At 41.7% G+C, this 19,957-nt stretch overlaps 2 protein-coding genes across 9 annotated transcripts in view; one reads left to right on the top strand and one right to left on the bottom strand.

Annotated features, from left to right (window-relative positions):
- insyn1 (inhibitory synaptic factor 1) overlaps positions 1-15,914 on the bottom strand; it is a 46,666-nt gene extending 30,752 nt beyond the window's left edge. Inside the window, exons 1-2 of one of the 2 annotated variants that reach the window (XM_079663835.1) lie at positions 15,788-15,914; positions 13,717-15,333 (exon numbers count right to left, since the gene is read on the bottom strand). In XM_079663835.1, the coding sequence (XP_079519961.1) occupies positions 13,717-13,860 (144 nt within the window). In that variant the 5' untranslated portion in view covers positions 13,861-15,333; positions 15,788-15,914. Of the gene's footprint in view, positions 1-13,716; positions 15,334-15,535; positions 15,668-15,787 lie in introns of those variants that run through there. The other variant, XM_079663836.1, reaches the window with a different exon arrangement.
- Positions 1-19,957, top strand: part of LOC307027590 (lysyl oxidase homolog 1-like) — a 238,128-nt gene that overhangs the window by 89,218 nt on the left and 128,953 nt on the right. The window lies entirely within an intron of this gene.

Here is a 19,957-nt window from a genome sequence, read left to right on the forward strand (position 1 = left end):
TATGTGATAGTGGCTGGACGCTTAGCTCTGTGGGGGTCTTTGCATCATAAATTACATTAAGTCCCACACCAATTGCATCATATTTTTTCATTGGACCACACACTCTATTGATGATCACACATGAACCCTTGAAACCATGCATTTACTAGATACGAACAACCACAACAGCTGAATGGTTTCATAATAAAAACGTAGTAGTTTGAAGAACAGGACTACCATAATTTTCGGACTGTAAGGCGCACCTGAATATAAGCCGCAGCAGCTAAATTGAATGATGTGTACATATATAAGCCGCACTGGACTATAAGCCGCAGGTGTTTCAATGTTTAATTACCATATGTAAGGGTTCGTGCACAGAGGGGATTGTCGGGAAAGAGATGGCTGTTTGAGGAAGCTCCCATTTATTAACATTTCAACAAACAAGTTGCATATTTGCATAACGTATTCAAGTGTTACCATTTAGTGCAATAGTAGCTACAGAACATGTACTGTGCTGTGTAAACTGTACTGTATCACATAGCGTTTCAGACACACAAACTTTTCAACTTTCAAACTTAAACGGTGCGCTCCCAGCGCACGTACCGGCAGTGATCTACAGCAGTGGTTTTCAACCAGTGGTACGGGGACAAACTGTCTCGCTCTCGTAATGTCTGTCTGTCTTGCTCTCGTTCTGTCTCTCGTACCACTCTCGGTTCCACTTTTACTTTTGCGCGCTACCTGTCTCACTCTTTTCCGGCCTCCAGCTTTTCCTGCTGGAGCCCGCCGCTTAAAGGTGGGGGGCGCGGACCGCCCATAGAGCCCATAGAGTTAAAGGTGGTGGACTGTAACCTGTAAAATCCATAGATTTAGGAGGTCCCCTAGTGGCCGTTAGCTGTAAAAATCCATAGATTAGCCGCACCGTTATATTAGCCACAGGGTTGAAAAATGGTAAAAAAGGCGCGGCTTATAGTCCGAAAATTACGGTAATTTCATATATCTTTCTGAACTTCGAAGTCATTGTTAGTATCTCTATCAACCATCTAATTTCCAGTGAATAATCTGGATCACTCAGATCCTCAACACTGTGAATCATGGTTGAGTTGAGGACTGTGGAGCAGCTTTACTTGTCAGACTCTTGAGCTATTTTATACCCTCCTTACCACACACAGGAAGCAGAAATGGATCTGTGTGTGTGCACTAGTATGCATCACTTCTGGGTGTATGTGTGAGTCACTGTGCCTTGCATAATATATTCACTATAGAACTGACTGTGGTTACCGATCAACAATGTAACTCCGTTGGCATCTATTGAATATATTGCATTGTGTCATTTTGTGTGAGTGATTGAAACACTACTTTAAGTCATTCAATAAAACCATATTATTTCAATCAATCTTAAAGTGTATGACATCACAGAGTTGTAAGATTCAATAGCCAGGGTCAAGGTGACCACCACTTAAATCAATGGGATCTGTCTGGCTTTCTGTGTTGATCCTAATCTTGGAATTAATTAAATAAATCATGCATTCGATCGTGATAATGCTGCAATTAGGGGATGAATTATTGCCGTGAAGATTACCCTATATTCTGTAAACAGTTGATCTACTAATGCCTTAAATTAAACAAACTGCACAGTAAAATGCTAAGTTGCTGCAACCCACAATTATTTCTGTTACAAATTCATCCCCAGGTTGCACTACAAAATAAACGTGTATATTGAAATGGTTGGCACGACACGTCACAACACGAAAACAGTCCAGCAGGTTATTAACCTTGGGAATTTGCTAATGCATGTTCATCTGTGAATTCATCAGTAAATCTCCAATCTGCTTTTTGCATAATCATAATTAGGATTTTTTCTCTCTAATCAGAACCTGCAGCTCACGGTCCGCATCAACCATCCTCAGTTAATATCCTTGAGAATAACAGCGGACCCAAAAGTCTAATTATAATTTTCACCCTCGTAGACCTTGCTATATCGCCTACTTTGCATAAAAGTCAGGAATCTTGGGCTTCATCATCTTGGACATAAACTGCCAATTGCACAGGTGACTGCGCAGATGACAAAAAATATAAATCATCCAAACAGTTTGTTGACATGTTTTTTCCCCTTCTGCTCTTAGCTGTGAGTCTGACTAATTATCCTGTCCTCTCTGCTGTGCCTCTTTCATCTTGCCCTGCCCTGCGTTAGATGGTTGTCGTGTTATTGACAATGACAGTGGTGGCAGCCATCCATGCTGTGCAACTGGCAGAGTGTGAGCTGCCAGAGCAAGGCCAGATACAAAGACATGGGGGGAATCTCCCAAAAGCATAGGAGAGCTGTCTTTGAAAGCACTCATCAGGTGTTTTTTTCATATGTTAGACCCCACAGTGTAAAGGTGCTGCCCTTTACCAAGGATCACAGTGACTGTAGTGAAACATGTACAAACATTGTAACAAAGGTCACTTTTAAGCTGAGCAAAAAGTGGAAACCCAACCACTGCTGAATTCTTACTCATTATCATGACCAACTTATTCACCTGCAGCCTTAACATTTGCACCGACAACATTAACTGACATTAAACTAGCCTTTCCTGCATCCTGCAATGAAACTAGCAACTAGCCACATAGCCAAAAGGGTCAAATACATTATGCACAGACGCACTGAAATGAGGGAACCTACAATAATTGAACGCAGACTTCTAATCTCAGTTAGCAACGTTTTCTACAACGAGCTTATTAGTTGAACTTGTGTGTCACAATGTTTGACTTGACTCGCATTTTAAAATTGGTGATCCATTGGTTTATTAGAGCCCCTGATTACTCTTAAAATTATTCGTTTTCTGATGATGGATATCTTACTGAATAGTTCTGCAGTACCCAGGTAGCCATGTTTCTTCAGAGCAAATATATTATAACCCAAACTGTACCTGACTTGAGATCCATATTCTTATTTTAGTTTGTAGCAGTCTCATTCATTTTGAAATGTAATTGTTCATGAATAAGTAAAAAAAATATCTTGTCTAATATTACAGTTCTCTTCAGACCCTCGATGCAGATTAACTACGACACCTTGGGCCAAGCGCAGACACTCTGCTTCGATATTCAGACGGACAGGTTCCTCATAAAATGAAGTAATTAAAGACATTTCAATGTTAAACAGATATCAATCTAGTTGGCATTCATTTGGTCCAAGTCAGAGAATCTTCTGTTTTACCATTTCTAGTCCTGTTACAGAATGCATTACCTTTATATTAGCCTATTATCCAGTAATCTGTGATTTCCGGTTAGAAAAGTTAGTGGACTTTCTGCCACTCCTTGCATTTTCTGCTCAAAGTCAGTGCTGTAATCATGACAACCTAAACCAAAGGAAACCAGAATGTATCAAGACCGAGACAAGTCGAAGAAAATTATAGATTAATACCAAGTTAAAATGTAGAACAGAGGTCTGATTTACAGTTTAACCGTTTTCTTATTGGTTGTCTTAAAAGTATCTTCTAATACAAACGTTTTTGTGTGTGAAATCACTGCAGTGTACATGACTGCGTCTCCAGTGCAATCTGTTCAACACACTCTGCTCTCTCCTGTCACCTCACCCGGCACAACTTCTCCACTTGCACAGATTGTGTAAATTAGCAAAGTCTGGAAATAAAACCAGTGACGGCTCTCGCACAATCATTACACTCCTTATCCTCATTATACGGTAAGCCCCAGTGCAGGCCAAGTTCTCCATAACATAGCTTACATTAATAAATATATGGTGTTCACCTATCAAAATGTGTTTTCAAATGATAGCCCTCGGTAGGAGGTATCACTCATTTGTGTGACCATGTTGGTAAGTTGTGAAGCAACCAGTTTGATTGCTGTAAACATATAAATACTGCAGTGACACGTTTAATATGTAATGCTGTAAAATGTTGAATGGAAAAACTAGGCAGGAACAAATGTTTAGGGACAACCTCAGCCATCACCATGGTGATGTATTTGCTAGAAGGAAAGAAGTGGTCTTTCTATGGTAGTCGATGGGATTTACTGTAAATAATATAAACTTGTGTAATATAATAATCAACCTTAAAGGTCACCTATTATCAGGGTTCTTACGGTCATTAAGAACCTGGAAAAGTCATGGAAATTCAAAATGCTATTTCCAGGCCCTGGAAAAGTTATGGAAAACAATCTTTTTCCCAAAGTTTTGGAAAAGTCATGGAAATGTAACTGAAGTTGCATCAAATATAATTTATATTTGATCTAATCGCCAAAATAGTAATACTATAAAGATAATAAATACTGTATCGTGTAGTAATGAAATATAAAATGGCATTTAACTGACAAGGTATTTTGCTGCTGAGAGATTTTAGTAGAAGCTAGTAAGCCTATTTGATTTGTTTTAGATAGGCACAACATGTTTCATATGCAGACCTTATTTTCCTGTTCCATGTTAATGTTATTTTCAATGGTACGGCTGAGAAAGAGTCATTTGTTTGGTCATGGAGAAGTCATCGAAAATCATTGATGAAAAAGCGTATGAACCCTGTATTATGCAAAATCAACATCCGTCTTTTATACATAAAAGTGTAAAGAGATTCTGAACCTTTCAGGAAAAAAGATTCTCTCTCTTTTTGTCCTGATCCATTTATATAAAAACCTGTCTGAAAATGAGCTGATCAGATTTTGGCCACTTTATGATGTCATAAATCACCTGAATCTCCTCCTAGAGCACCATTGTGTTATTTTTAACCTAATATCTCGCAGAGGGGCGTGGGGAGGGGCTCATTATTTTCATCTAAAGTAACAGCCCTTTTGAAACAGGGCTGAAACAGAGGGGATTATGGGATGCTGAAATGATCTGTTTGGTATTTGGAGCCAAACACGTCAGAGACATGTTTGGTATATATCTGAGACCTATATTATATTGATGAAAAACAGTATCCTAGGGGACTTTTAAGATGTGCTCCATTGATCATTTATGGTTGAATGTGTCAAGGACGGGATGACGCTGATCCACGTGCACAAGGTTTTATAAATCAGAATAATTTGGCTTTCTTTCCTTTCCTCATTTGTACGTTAGCTGTTAAAACATTAAGAGAACATATTGGCTTTCTTCCGTGAGCAATTTTTAAGATTACATTTTGTTGCCGAACAGACTCCAACATTTTTTAACCACTCAAATTGATAGTAATTATTTTCTGAGCACCTGTTGCAAATTGGAACTGTGAGCCTCTGTAAAAAAAATCACATCTGCTCTGATTTGTGCCAGTAAAATAAACAGTGACGAATGATGAGGTTATTCTTGAGTTCATTTTACTATATTTTGAACATTGTATAATTAACTTAGTAAGTTGTTTCAGGAGCCACATTTAGAGATTTCGAAAAAATAAAAGCTGTGAAAAGGTAAGTGTCCATCTGGTTACCATCAATACAACTATAACCGTCACATTGCCAAAGACATGGTGTTGACATTTGGAAAGTAACAACAATTTAGTAGCAATGCATTTCAGATCATTTAATAAACTTTTTATAAACACGATTTTAAGATTTGTATTAGCATTTTTTGCCGTCTGGACTCTAATCAATCAATAAAAGAAGTCTAAGTGGAGAAGACGGGACAACCTAGCTGATGTTCTGCCAACATGTGCAGACTTGAAAAATTAATTTTCCATGGCAGCGTGTCCTTATTTTGTCCTCTGTGTTTGTGAGGTGGTTGATGTTTCTTCAGGACATAATGAAATTGCGCTTGGGGAAATGTGCTTAGTAATTATTTAGCACTATCTAAACGACTGTAGAATCTCATCGAAATGTTTTTGAAAATTCTCGAAAAAACCCTGAAATGTTGCAATGATTTTTCCTCCCTCATCATAACTGAAATGTTTTTGAAAGTGTCAAAATATAAGTCAGACTAAATGTGCAATGGCTTATTTCAATAAAAGTGGAACCTTCAGTTGGGATACTGTAACATTTCCTCTTAACAAAATGCTATAAACATTGTTTTACTACCCTTTTAGTTTTCATCAACACATCATCAAGTCAAGTAGCCGAACATCATCATCATATTGTTCAAACACCTTCCTCAAAACATGGAAGTAAAAATACTAAAAGCATGCTTCAAATATAATATTCACAATATTCATCATTCTAAGAACCAACCTGTGCGCATCTGCTCAACATGATATGTTTATGTGCATTTGTTAAGGGCAGAGGATACAAACACTTGCTAACGTGCTATCTCGGTTCAGCTATTCCTGCTGGTTAAAACTGAACAATCTTATTTGAAACTGGGTTGATTTATGATGCATCACAGGCTATGGCTAAAAATAAAAGGCAGGACAAAAAAAGCTGCCTGATGATCCCTCAGTATAACACTCTTCCAAAGATCGTAGCTGGATTAGGCTGATACACTGTTGAGTGCAGTGGCCCACATTGCCCTGAGCACTTTCACAGGCAGTGGAAATGAAGTTAAAAACAAAAGATCTTTTCACATTAATAATTTGTATTTCTCATTATTCCTTACTGGAATGTGTTCTCTTAAAACATTTGTTCCACACCAGGTGGAAGAGAGAGTCATGCGTCCTAATAGAGAGCACGCTGTCTCTCTGCGTACATTATGCTTTGACACAATGAAATGATGTAGCTATTCTCGGAGGCTGCTTGTGCACTTCCATGGATGCCATTTTTCACACCATTAACTACAGCCTACTGGTTTTATTCACAGCACAGAGATAGGCCAAAACAATCCGAAACACGCCCACGAACCAGCACAATTGCAACAATTGATCTAAGCTGTTCCACCCAGTCTGTCGCAATTTTGTGCAGCAGGAGAAACCATTATCTCCATCCGCCCTTCATCTCTTTCTCTCCTTTCCTCTCTCTCCATCTCACTTGGACACATTTTGTTTTTCTTGTCCCTGTCTTTAACTCCCCTTTTCATCCTATTCAGCTCCATCCTCGCCTAGGGACATGCAAAAGGGTTTGTGGCTGAATCACAAAATGCAAACATGCAAGGTTTAATTTTTTTTTAGAAAAGAGAAGTCACCGCTTTATCCGTTACTCGCCCACAGTAGGCGTGTCATTTGATACAAATCAATGAGCGAGATGAGTGCACTTTTTGGAGTGTTTACCTCAGCAGAGGTATAACCTGAAGCCCTCATTACAGTGTATGCGGAGTTCGCATAGGGAGGCCGAGCTCGGAGGGCCAGCTAATCCACTGGGTGTTACAGGCATGATGGGCTAGTCAACATGCTGGGCCTGCATCCTGGAGGAGCTGGAGCCACACAGCAGAGCTAGGGGGAAGAGGCTCAGGGGAATGCTTTGCGTGGCGCCGTTTTTATTCTCTTTACAGCTCTCAAGGTTAGATGCTGCTAAAGTCTTACCCTTTTTTTTTTTACTGCTACCCCCCCCCCCCCTCCTTCTTTGATTCTGCTCTCCTTTCACTCCTTAATACTGCTTACGTTTAATATAATCCGAGGGCGTTGTATGCCATAGAGACTTCTAATGCACATTCCTGATTTTGGGCTGTATATTTTAATTGATTTCATTACAATTTAGTAACATATGAGCATCTAGGAAATGTACATCTGGAATTGATTCATTTGCCAGCTATTCTTGGTCAAATAAATGGAAAATGTGTTTTTATCACCTCCCTTATCACCTGTTAAGTCATGGGCCATATTTTGTATCAAATTGTAATTATTCAATGGGGTCGCCATGGTAGTTTTGTACAAGCAGACATGAGCATGCCGTGCTCAGGTCGGAATCCATTTAAAATCAGTTCAACCAGGACATGATCTGACATTTTCACTTCAAATCCCGAAGCAGTATTTCATCAGTCCTGAGAATAATTGAGCCTCTGATTCATTCCAAGTGTTTTTATGTGGAGCTCAGCTCAAGGCTGAAACACAGGTGTTGAGATGGCAGGGTGTTTTATGTTCAGCAAAGAATAGATAAGGCTTGAGGTACCTTGTTCTTGTTGTTTTCCTGAGTAAAGAGAACTGCGCTGGAGGCATGTTTAATTTAGGAATTTAATTTCCACACACAAAAGAGGTCTGACAAGGAAGAACACATTGACAGACACGGCACGCGGGTACTTGTCATTTCTTCCAAATGGTTTTTAATGAGAAGAAACCCTTTGGCCCAGGTATGTCAGGTTGAAGAGTACTTTCCTGTGTGAGTGGTTAAGCTTTCACTATTGCCTACAGAGCGTTGTTTGCCTGCTAGGACAGCTGGTGGACATGTTCACAGGTCGTATAATGGGCCAAGCCTGCTTCAATCAGAAATAAATGGACTCTGTGATGGAGAACAGACTGGGCAGTCGTCAATGGAGACCACTGGGCTGTGGTCAACTGGCCAGTAAACCCACAGTACTCTGTAGCCAAGTCAAAATGGTTGCTTTGTGGGAAATGATCAACCAGGACACAGCTTTGTGACTGATTGTAATTTCTGATTGTAGCCGTTCATTTGGACAAACATGGAGCCACAATCTCCTGCCAATATGTTGTGGTATTCAGCCATATCAAGTCATTTTTAATTGTTGAATTTATCTGGATTTGTATTTACAATGAAATGACTTCAACAACAGGAGGAAGTTCTTTGTGAATTAAACTTGTATTCCTCTTATTTTTCCCAATTCGTTGGCTATAAAGAGTAGTTGTAGTTGCTAAACCCTTGCTATAATTGCCCACGTTAATTATTCTAAAATATTCTATTGTGCTACACGCTGCAGCAGTAAGCCATTTCCCCAACAGGAGTTATCAAATGTTCCACTGCCTTTTTAAACCTTCCGGAAAATATTCCCCAGAAATAGGATCAACTATTTCATTCGATGGAGACTTTGTTTACCAGTGGCCCTTATATTGTTCTACTCCCCAAGTCCTTGTCTTGGTGTTTAGTCCTGGAGTCTCATGGTCAAACGTTGAAGTATTCTTGCTAGGCAGTCTTCTGCTCCCTGCCCTGCTCAGCAGAAGCATCAGCATCAGCAGGGGGAAACACAGTGTGAGGAGAGGATATGGCCCCCGAAGAAAAAGAAAACGGCCCTTTTGATTTTGGGCTCCCTCTGGGTTTTGGAACAGGTTTGATTCAGTGCTGAGCGTGGCAGCTCCAGCAGATAAGGGACTGCGGTTCCCTCCTCGATGTGGATGTGTCATAACTGGTTTCAGTCTAGAGAAAGAGACACCGTTGGCTGGCTGATCTGGGGCCAGCTGTTGGATACCACACCAGGCTTTAACAATGGATTATTTAAACATGGGACAGACATGAAGGAGCACCACATGGTAGCCTTCGAATCATTCGCATAACAGTTTTCTACTTTGCCAAATGCCTTTATTTACCAACCACTGCTATCATGCTGGTATCTGGTAAAAAGAGGATGAATGGAAATTAAATGGACAAACATTTACTTTAACTTTAAGGTGTTCCTGCAGATTAAGTCTGAGCTTGTCATGCACAAAGTTGACCGTAGAAACAAGAAAACCTGAAAGGCTCTCAATCCGGACGGTACTCTCTGCTGATTCTCAGTAGATGGAACACATTAATGAAACACTTTAAAAAATCCATTATGTAGTTCTAAAACTGCACGGTGGCAAGACTCATTAATAAAGGGTTTAGGACGTTATTCCTAAAAAGCTGACTTTGGGAGGAAGTAGTTTTCACCTGACGCCAGTGCTTTCCTGCTGCCTCCCTGCTCTGTCTTCAGGCTGAGTCTAAACGGTAAGCCAGTCTCCGTTATTACACTGAGCATCGTGCATGCAGCTACAGCTGACTGATGGAGGCCAGTGTCCTGCACATGCTGTACTCTGCTGTTCATAATTGCTCTTTGTCCAGCTTATATCCTCTCCTCTCTTTTGGAGCTTTAATTCCTGAGTCCTGATTGCCTTCCTGTGTTCATTTGTCTTGAGCCGTGCACAGACGTGCAGCATCGTCTGCTCGTGGTATGATTCTGCATAATAACTACATCCACATAATAACAGTCCATCATCCCCGTTTGGTTCCGTATAGAGACGTGTAGCTCACTGCCAAACCCCTTCCCCCCCAAGTGCCGCTGCATCTTCTCCCCAGTCTCACTCTATTTTCTTTTTCAACGCTTCATTAAATTCTTTCAATTTACAAGTCTGTATCTCTCGAATAACCAACATGAGTGCACTCCAGCATTTGCGTTTCCTTACGTGCCCTTTCTCCCAGAAGGAACAGCTCGACGTCAGACATTTCAGAGGATCTCTTTCATGCAATTCTTTTATTTGTTTTTATCCTCAAACTTCTAAGTCCAAGGTTGAAATGATACCTAAATAAATTATTTCTTGAGTTGCCACTACTCCCGGTGTTATTATTACAAATGGAGTAGTTTATCAGTATATTACCCTCATTTTACCCGTCATGGGGCCTGTAATGGGATTCACACGTAAGACAGGCTGCATTTGACTGTAATAGGCTTTTGAAGGGAGCTATCTTGGAAAACTGTGTAGTCCGTGGTCCATTTTTCTTTGACATGTAAATGAGATGTATGCCCGAGACTGTGCTGTAGCAAGGACAAGCAACTGTGAAAGCATCACAGTATTTCAAAAATAAAATGATCTCTCGAATAAAACAGCTTTGTCTCTCTCTTATAGATGATCAGTATAACCACTGTTGTAGAGACAGCTTATATTTAATGTTTTTTTATTTTTGCTGGCTTGGGGGTGGAAGCCACATTGCATGGATGCTAAATGTCTCGATTGTATTCCACAGTAGACCAGCTAATTTATGTGACCAACACACCATCAGCCAAGGAGAAGGAATTATATTTAATTGTACCACATGTTTGAAAGCTAATCATGGTTAATGGGTACATGTTAGGTAATTATGTGAATTATATGGAATGTACCTGGATGAATAAAAAAACATAGTTGCTTAGAGACCAGACGGGTGGATAACACTGAAGAAAAACAAATAATAAACTCTTAGAAGGTTTGAATGAAAAAGCATAACCCTAACAGATTTACATGGACATTCGTTGGTATCATTTTTTTAATTTAAGATTCATTATTGCTCATTTCTCAGGCTCTGTGAAAATGACTGTTTGAGGAAATCACACACTGCACTGTCCAAATGACTGAATTTGCCACATAGGAACAAAAATCCCATTTACCTGACGGTGATTAAAGTGTAATGGTAAGTTCACCACATGGTTTGATTAGACTGCACTAAGTGTGTTGTCGTGATCCAAAGTCAGGATCATTAATTTTGGCAGAGAAGAAAGAAGGACCAATGGATGACCCCTTTTTTTTTTAGCAACCATCTTTTTAAGGAGCCACATTGGGTTAGAATCAGTGGAGTGGAAAGTCTTTCTAATGGGGAAGTTCTTGTTCCTTTAAAGTTTAAACCAAATGTTCTTAATTCATACCAGCCAAATGTTCTTAATTCATACCATCATGTTCAGTATTCAATCACTTTGCTTATTGGTGCTTGTTAGTATCACTTATCCAAGCCCACATTGTGCTGAAGAAAATAGCCATTTTGGATGAATAATTTTAATTTTGAAATCTGCAAAACTACCCTAGTTTGCCGCCTTTGGATTTCTAAGCTACTCAATTTGCAAAATGTATTCAAACGATGTTTCTGTGTCACCTACTTTTTGGATGTGAGATCGCCCTTGGGCCTTATTAAAATGTTCCTTGGGGCTTGACATATTTATTCAATTAAAAACTCTTAGATTTTGCTCAACAATTTAGCATTAAGTGATAAAAGGTTTATTCCCCGGCACTTTTATCACCTTAAAGAAATCTGCAGAATGATCATTTCTTTAACAGTTGATGCATAAGCCCGTGAAGGACAGATTGAAAACCTTTTCAAATCTTCACATTTGAATACATGTAGAGGACTTAATGTTTTTAAATGAATATTGCAATATACAATGCACACTTTGAAGCAATGAGCAATCAGCTAATTAAATGTGGGCAGTTTGACTAATGATGAAATTAGATTTTTTTAACAGCTTTTGACACACTTACACTGCACGTATGTGATCTTGAGCTGTGAAAACAATACTGTGAAGTAAGAATCGTGACAGACCAGTTTCCTAATTTCTGGGCAGCTACGTGCTTTGGAGTGTCAGCTTTAACTCCACTGCAGTATCTCCAGTTCCCCAAAGACCTTGTGGGTGATAATCAGTCATTACTACTCCTTCACAGAGTTATTTATTTCACTACATTCACACGGCAATTCATCATTTATTTATATGACAGTTGTTATCTATTATGTTGTTCCTTTCATGTGGCTTGTATGGAACATTAGGCTTCCATGCATCTGATGGCGCTACACTGATTCTTCATCTTCCTTTTGATTCCCTGCAATCTCATAGGTCAGTTAATTGCAGGATATTGATACCAGCATTATGAGTGCCACTGCAGCTAATATGATTCCTTAGCCATTTCAATATGTGGGATTGTGCTCTCCCAATAAAAAATGACATTTGAGCCTCTGTGCCGAGCCCTCTCTAATGGGGTCTGGGATAAGAATGGTAATATGCGTTGGAGCTGGCAGAGGCACACGCTGTGTTTTTGTTTATAAATAGCCCCAGCCAGCATTATTCCACTTGCAGTTGTCCCATAATCATCAATCACCACTCGCGCACAGGCCGGCTTCTCCTGCTCACCAGAGGGAAGGTGCACTGTGAGCTGTGCCCTTGCACCTCCAACTGTACGAGTACATAAAGTAGAGCACGGTGAGCGGGACAGAGCTGGGAGTGTGGGGGGTTGCGGGGATCCTGTGCGGTGATGGAGTGAGTTATGGCAGCTTCACCCTGGCTGTTCAAAACCCTCCTCCTCCTTCAGGTCATTACATACGCTAACATCCACCATCTCGCTTTTTCAACACGTTTAGAAACACACACACGCTCCTTCTGCCTCCCTGATCAGAAGCAGGTGGGAGGATTATCATGTGATAAGCTTGGAGGATGTGGGATGGGTCGGACACAACTGTTTGCTCTGGTTTCATTTGTCTCTGTCTCTCTATCAGCCATTATCTCTTTCTTTGGAGAAGCTTTGCGGGAAGAGCTCCCAGCTTTGAGGACACTGCAGGGGAAGATCCCAAAGAGATGATGAGGGCCATTTTGTACTCTCACACGCTCATGAACAGATGTACCCTGATTATCAGCCATCACACACATGTTTGTTCAGTCAATTTACTTGTGAGAGCACACTCACACGCGGTATATTTCTTTGCTGATCCTTTTTTCAAACTGTGTACCGTTAATACACACACAAATCTCCCAGTGTTACCATGGCAGTTTCAAAAATACAGTAGGAATCCAGCTGATCCTTAAGAAAACGGTTATATAACTATTGCGGTGCTAAGTCTTGTATCTTATCTAAGCCTTTCTGTGTTTCCTTACAGCCTGGCTTTGCTGCTTTTCAACAGCTCTTAACATTGACTGTACCTCCCACAAGACACCACTGAACACATGAAGGACATTTGTAATTGGCGATAAGCATTTGTTTGATTGGAAAAGGAAGACGGACTCGCTGCGGTTTTAATCAACAGTATCCTCCTCCTGTTCCAAAACAAGGGGAACAAAAGTGAGATCTCATCACTTTAAAATCTTAATCAAAATCTCCATGCTCGGTAAAATAAAATTTTACACTTAATTAAATGCAGCCTACTTGAGAAGCACACCCACCTGGCACCCACGTTCTTTCCCTGCCTCCGTCTCTTCCTCCTCCTGTTCTACGCTAAACCCCCCCCCCCCACCCCCCAGGAGCATGATATGTGAAAGCTGAATTTTTTAAACCTCACCTCCCGGAGTTCCTTGGCCACATCCTTGAGCTCTTTGAGAATGCCGTCCAGCTGGTCGATCACCATCTTCATGTGGCTGCGGATGCGTTCTCTCGGGCTCGGGGTCTCAGAGGTGTCCCGGGCCGGAGCTCTGCTGAGGGACATCCTTTACAGGGCGACGTGGGGCCAGTGGCCAACAGGCTGAGGGCGTGGGGGAGCCGAGTCGGGGTCCATGTCTTTGGCTACAAGGAGCCTCAGTGCTACTGATCCGAACAGGGGCCCCGGCCACGCAGGGAGACCTCAACATCTTAAAAGCACCTGGGCAGCCAAAACACCTTGCCTCGCCCGCACACCAGGCACAGGCTCACACATCCATGCCCTCTTGTAGACACTTCCAAAAACGAAGAGAAAATGAGCATGGGAAAAGTCGAGCGCTGTAAATCCATGGAAAAGAAACGGGCAAAACACATGGGCTGAAGCTCGTACGAAACTCTTACATAATCTTGTTGAGCCAACTCATCTCATGTGTCAGCGTGTGTACGTTTGAAATTGTTCCCGAGAAGATGCTATTTAAAACGCCTGACTATACAGGGAAGAGACTTTTTCCCTCTTCCACTTGTCCTGTAAAAGCTTTTTTACTTCTGAAACACAGTGAGATAATGGCAGGCTAACATACAAAAGTGAAAGCAGAAAATGGGTTCATATTAACCCTTTTTAGAGAGAAAGCTATCCAACATAGATAGAAAAATAGAACTCCCAGCAGTGGCTCGATTTTTCAAAATGATCGTGTTCTACATTATTGGTGGCCAGCGGGGACAAGATTTGCCTTCTAAATATAGTCCTTCAGCTACTGTCTGTTATGAGAGGAGGACAGACCCTGTTTTGGAAAAAGGGGATATTCCTCTGTGCCGTTTCCCCCTCCAGGACAAATGTTAAAGATTCTCAGTAGAAACTCGCATCAGAATAAACTTTGCTTCACATCCATTTTCTTTACAGCTGATGACTTAATCTGGTTGTCCTTCAATTCTCGTCCATGAAAGGGAGGAAGGTAGGTGTGGGTCTTTTTCACAGAGCGTCCACTCTCCCCCGATAGCAGGGCTTATTCCAGGTGGCGTGGGATCAGAATGAATTGATTTCCAAGCCAGCGGAACGTGACTTGTGATGAGAATTTGTAGAGGGATAACAAAAAATCATGGTGTCCATGAGACGCAGTTACGAAGCGGTTCGAGTAGGAGCCTTCCCCTGGAATTCGGGTGGCAGCTTGTCTTATGCAACAGCGCTCTCCAAGTCCTCTCACAAAACACTGACCCACAGCAGTCCACAGGGGTGTGCCCAAAAACCAAGGGCGCAGAAACCGAAAAGGATTCTCTTCTCTCCTTCAGTTGTTGCTAAGGGAACCCGGTCTGCCTCCTTGTGCCGTGATTGGATAATTATTTTACTTCTTATCCGTGTAGTGTATGTTTTCTCTGTGGACTCTTTTTCAGAGAGGCAGAGAGCTCAGTGCCATCCAGCAGGAAGAGATAAATCCCATGAAAGCTTCCCTGAGGAGCCCCAGAGAACAAGCGGGGGGGAGAGCTTCTCTCCAAATCCAGGGCGATGCCGCTGCCACGGGGTGCGCTGGCCAATCACACATGGCACCTGGACAGACGGGAAGAAAAGCAATCACTTATTCTCTCATGTCTCATCCCTCAATCCTTTCGGTTCCTCCCTCTTTCTGGAAGTCATAGCGACATCAGAAAAGCAATAGAGTGAAGAAGACTCGGAGATGGACGGCAATTAACTGCGTTGTCAAAAATGTATCTCTAGATTCAGAATCACTTTCTCACACACACCTACTCACCTTTCCTGTGCATCACTTTGCTGTTGCTATGCCCAGCGCTCGCTGTCCACGCACAGCAGGATCATTCAAGCTACACACAACCTGCTGGTTCTTCAGCAGTCCCTCTGTCGCACACACACTAACCTCTTCTCCTCTCGCCCGCCTTGACGTTTTGTCTTCCTCTCATTCCTTTCAATCTCAAACAGACTCTTACTCTCTCTCTCTCTCTCTCACACACTCACACACAGCTCTCTCCCTCTCTCCCCTACTTACTGTCTTGACAGAGAGAGAAGCTTCTATCAGCAGGGCTATTTCACTTTGAGGCTGTGTCTCATCAGAAGAGGAGTAGAAGTGGAGGATGAAGCTGTGGAGGAGGAGGAGGAGGAGGAGGAGGAGGAGGAGGAGGAGGAGGAGGAGGAGGAGGAGGAGGAGGAGGAGGAGGAGGAGGAGGAGGCAGGAGGCATGAGATGGGAACGATGAATGGCCCTGATAGCACTCTGAGCAGGGAGAGAGGAGGCTGAAGAGGAGGGCTGAAGATGACTAAGAGCTGGAGCGGCGAGGAGAACACCTGTTTCAGATTGTGATGCCGCCGCGGCCGCTACCATCACTCAGATAACTGTGCTGCCCAAAAGCACGCCGCCCGTCACCCCCGTCGGCGTTCACCTGCGCCGGGGGAGGCTGTAGAAAAGGAGCTGTGTGATTCCTATGACAGCCTCTCCCTCTCTGCCTATCCTCTCTGTTTTCGTCTCTCTCTCTCTCTCCCCCCTCTGTCACTCTTGCTCTTCCCCTTTCTCCGTCCCCGTCTCTCTGCCCCTGCACCCTCACTGTGTCCTCGCTGACTGCCGGATGAAGGGAAGCTGATGCCAGAGTTTATCGTGGGGCTCAGGCTCCTGCCAGCACCACTCGGCTGTTCTGCTCGGCTCTGAGGAGGAGGGGCCGGGTGCTTTAAAGGCACAGTGTATCGCACAGTCCCCTCCTCTCCTTTCCTCTCCTTTCCTCTCTGCTGGCGCCTACACTCCCCCACTATCTCCTCACACTGCCTATCTAGCCTTGGTCACAGTTATATCGAGGGTGTTGTCTCTCTCTTAAATCAAGATGAAGTCTTCCTCTGCCTTCAGCCAAGCAGTCTCTGGGGAAAGAGTGTCCAAAAACCTCTTGCTGTTACATCATTAATATACAAAGCAGGTTGGCGTTTGATGACCTCATCTGACTGAGAGACAGGAATAGGGAGGGAGGGCCAGCCTGACTTGTTCTCTCCCCCGTCCTCTTCATCAGCATTTTCTTCAACACAACAGCCCTGCATAACCCCACCAGAGGCAATTACCCTAATATGAAATTACTTTTCGAAAGGAGATACTGTAACTGTAAAGCAGATTCATAATAGCAACTTCTTGAGCAATTCACGCCCGATTCCAGAGGGTCTTGGCAGATAACTACTGAACAGCCAGCGGCTCGGTGCATGCCTTAGCATAACTGTAAAGCAAAATGCAGAGTGGTTTCAAGTTAGGTGGATCGTCCATGCTCATGCATTTGATCTGGGGTCCTCTGTGATTTCTAACACTAGCACCACAGACCTTATGCTGGTGCTAATTGGGCGAATAGGCTGCAGTTTAATAAAGTACATTTCTCTCTAACAGAGTTCTACTTTTTCAAAATAGAATAAAGAAATGTAAATGTAATATTCCTTTTCTTTATACAGTCACATTGTGTAATGTTAGGACATCTTTATTATCTGTTAATATTACGTCAGATTCTAAAGCACATCGTGGCTCTTTGTGGAGAAAGGGGACTGAAATGGGATCTTGTGCTTTTCCTGCATTTGCACATGGCTGCTGCAGTGGCAAGATGCTTCTCACAAACTGCTCCCTGAGAGAAACAGGTGTCCTTGAGCATGTTTCCTTTGTAGCTTCACTGCTTAGTCGCACTGCTCCCTTCTTAGAACACAGTAACAGCTTGCAGCACAGTTTTTCAAGCCATCATTTAAAAAGAAAAAACTTATATCTTATATTCGTGGTGTATTGCATGGAGCTCTCCCAAAATAAAGTGTGTACTAAATGACCTCTTAGTGGGAAGGCCCAGGTGTAGAGCACAGATAACTCTGTGGCAGTGAGGCCTTCATTGGTGGAGAATTAGATGATTTCCTCCCGTAAAATATATATTTTATTAATGCTAAGGTCATTCCACCCTGTGAGTTTAACTGGGAATCTGGAGCGGGTCCAACTATATGTTGTATTTCTACCTTTGATTTATTGTGCCACGCCGTTTATAGGTGTTTTATACAACGTCATTTTTAATAGCTGGGCACACGTATGTTCAAACGCACCAATGCACAACGAGCCGTACAGCATATGGACCAAGCTAGGCGATCCCGGGAAAAAATATATATTTCTAAGTTGGTGCCTTGGCAATAAATCCCAAATGAGATTTTATTTGACTTGTATTGTTTACCTCCCAATAATCATACTCATATTTATTTGATGCAGCAGGGATCAACGGTCTTTATTATTGTTCTTTTTTTGGCAGCCTTCCGCGCAGTTTCTCGGTTCACAGCCACTGATGCAGGATGTGCACAGGATTTATTTTTTATAATAAAGCAGAGAAGGGCGAAAGACAACAATCAATACGGATACTCTATATCCTCCCTCTTTCCCCACTGCACACACTTGTATCCTTGCAAAGATGGGGAAGATACATATTGGAGTATTTTGACTTATTCATGAGCAAGCATACATTGGCAATTGGATATATAATAGAACATACTTTGCTGTAGAAAACACCAAATCAAATATACATTGTGTCTCACGCTATAGACACAAAAAAGTGCTTTGCAATTGGGTGCTCAACCTCAAAAATACAAATTGGTCATGATGACGTGGACACCATTGAGCCTGCTAATACATTCCAACACCTCGAATTCCCCTACTCGATTGAGATTCACTGTTTGTTTATTGGCATTGAGAATGAATAGTGGTGAGCTACTGTATGAGCTACTGTATGAGCCTTCATGTAATGCCTGACCTTAGCATAGTGCAGATGCTAGAAATGCTACTTGTTAAGAGCTAGTTTAGTCTGTCCTAGAAAAGGAAAAGCTAGGCTAGCTGTTTCCTAGCGCTACGCTAAGCTAAATATCTAGTGGCAGTGGTTCTTTGTTTACTGTACATAAGAGTTATATCAGTAATCAACAAGGTATAATTACGTTTGAAAGCAAGTTCATATTTTATATTTGCTGGCTAGGAGTTGTATTCCCACCTACAAGTTTGAAAACACACTTTCAAGGACGACAAAACAATAAAAAGCAAAAGCTTGTAGAGATATGAGCGATCCTGTTGTGAGGATTATATTCTATAGGTACACTTCTTGTAAAAAGCAACTTTTGATTTAATTGTGAAAGATTCTGTGTGGGATCATATTCCCTCTACTCCTTCTACGAAGAGTAGCACTCCTCCTCAAGCAATACATCACCATTTCCTCTCCACTAATTAGCTCTCATTCAGTCCTCAATACCCTCGATTCCCCTCACGCTCTAAAATCTGCAAACACACGCTTTCTCCTGTCTCCTACAAGGGATTCTGCCCGTGTGTGCCTAAAAGAAAAAGCATGTGACCAACAGTTCTTGTTCATTCTTTTGCACCCGTCCCCAAACTTCAAGGTGGAAATCATTTGCATAAATCTCTGACACTCATCCTCATCATGTGCATAATTGATATATCTTTTATATCAAACCTATAACTGTCCATATCTAACTGACGAGGGCTGAGTAACTGTCTGTGTTTGAAGGTGAGTCATGGGGACATGTCACGGAAAATGATTTGATGGAGTAGATGCTGGTTTTGCAAAGTTTTCAAATCAATCCACCAATGCAGAAATATGTAGACACTAACATTTGATGCCTGTTTTTTTATTAGCATAAGGCTATGTTGTTTAGTCTTCAAACATGGTATTTCCCCAGCAGCACAAAAACAATGTCAAATAGTCAAAACCCAACTTCCTGACTACCATGGAAATCTAATCAGCTAATATATTGTGGGAGGATTGTCTTCCTTTGAATTTCAGCCAAAAATATTTCTTATATTTTAAAATATTTGTTGCCATACGCAACCCTGTGCCCACTTTTGTTAAAACCTATCAATTACAGTTTCAAAAACAAACAACTACATACACCTTTTCATGAATCTACATTATGCTTTTCCTCTCCTGGCCATTGTGTGGCACTGTGGTGTAGATGTGACGTGTTACTTTTTTCTCTTCTGACTGAGGACTAAAATGGTGGACAGACACAGAAAAGTTGTTTGTTCTTGGTATTGGACCAATGCAATAAAATATGAATTGTGATGATCATTGTGTGAATAATTCACACTATTACATGATGCAGAATCAAAGGGGGATTAATTGCAGTTTTCAATGCACATTCAACTCATAAATAAATAAATAAACAGATCCTTG

The sequence above is a fragment of the Notothenia rossii genome, assembly GCF_949606895.1.
Source record: "Notothenia rossii genome assembly, chromosome: 2".
NCBI lineage: Eukaryota > Metazoa > Chordata > Actinopteri > Perciformes > Nototheniidae > Notothenia > Notothenia rossii.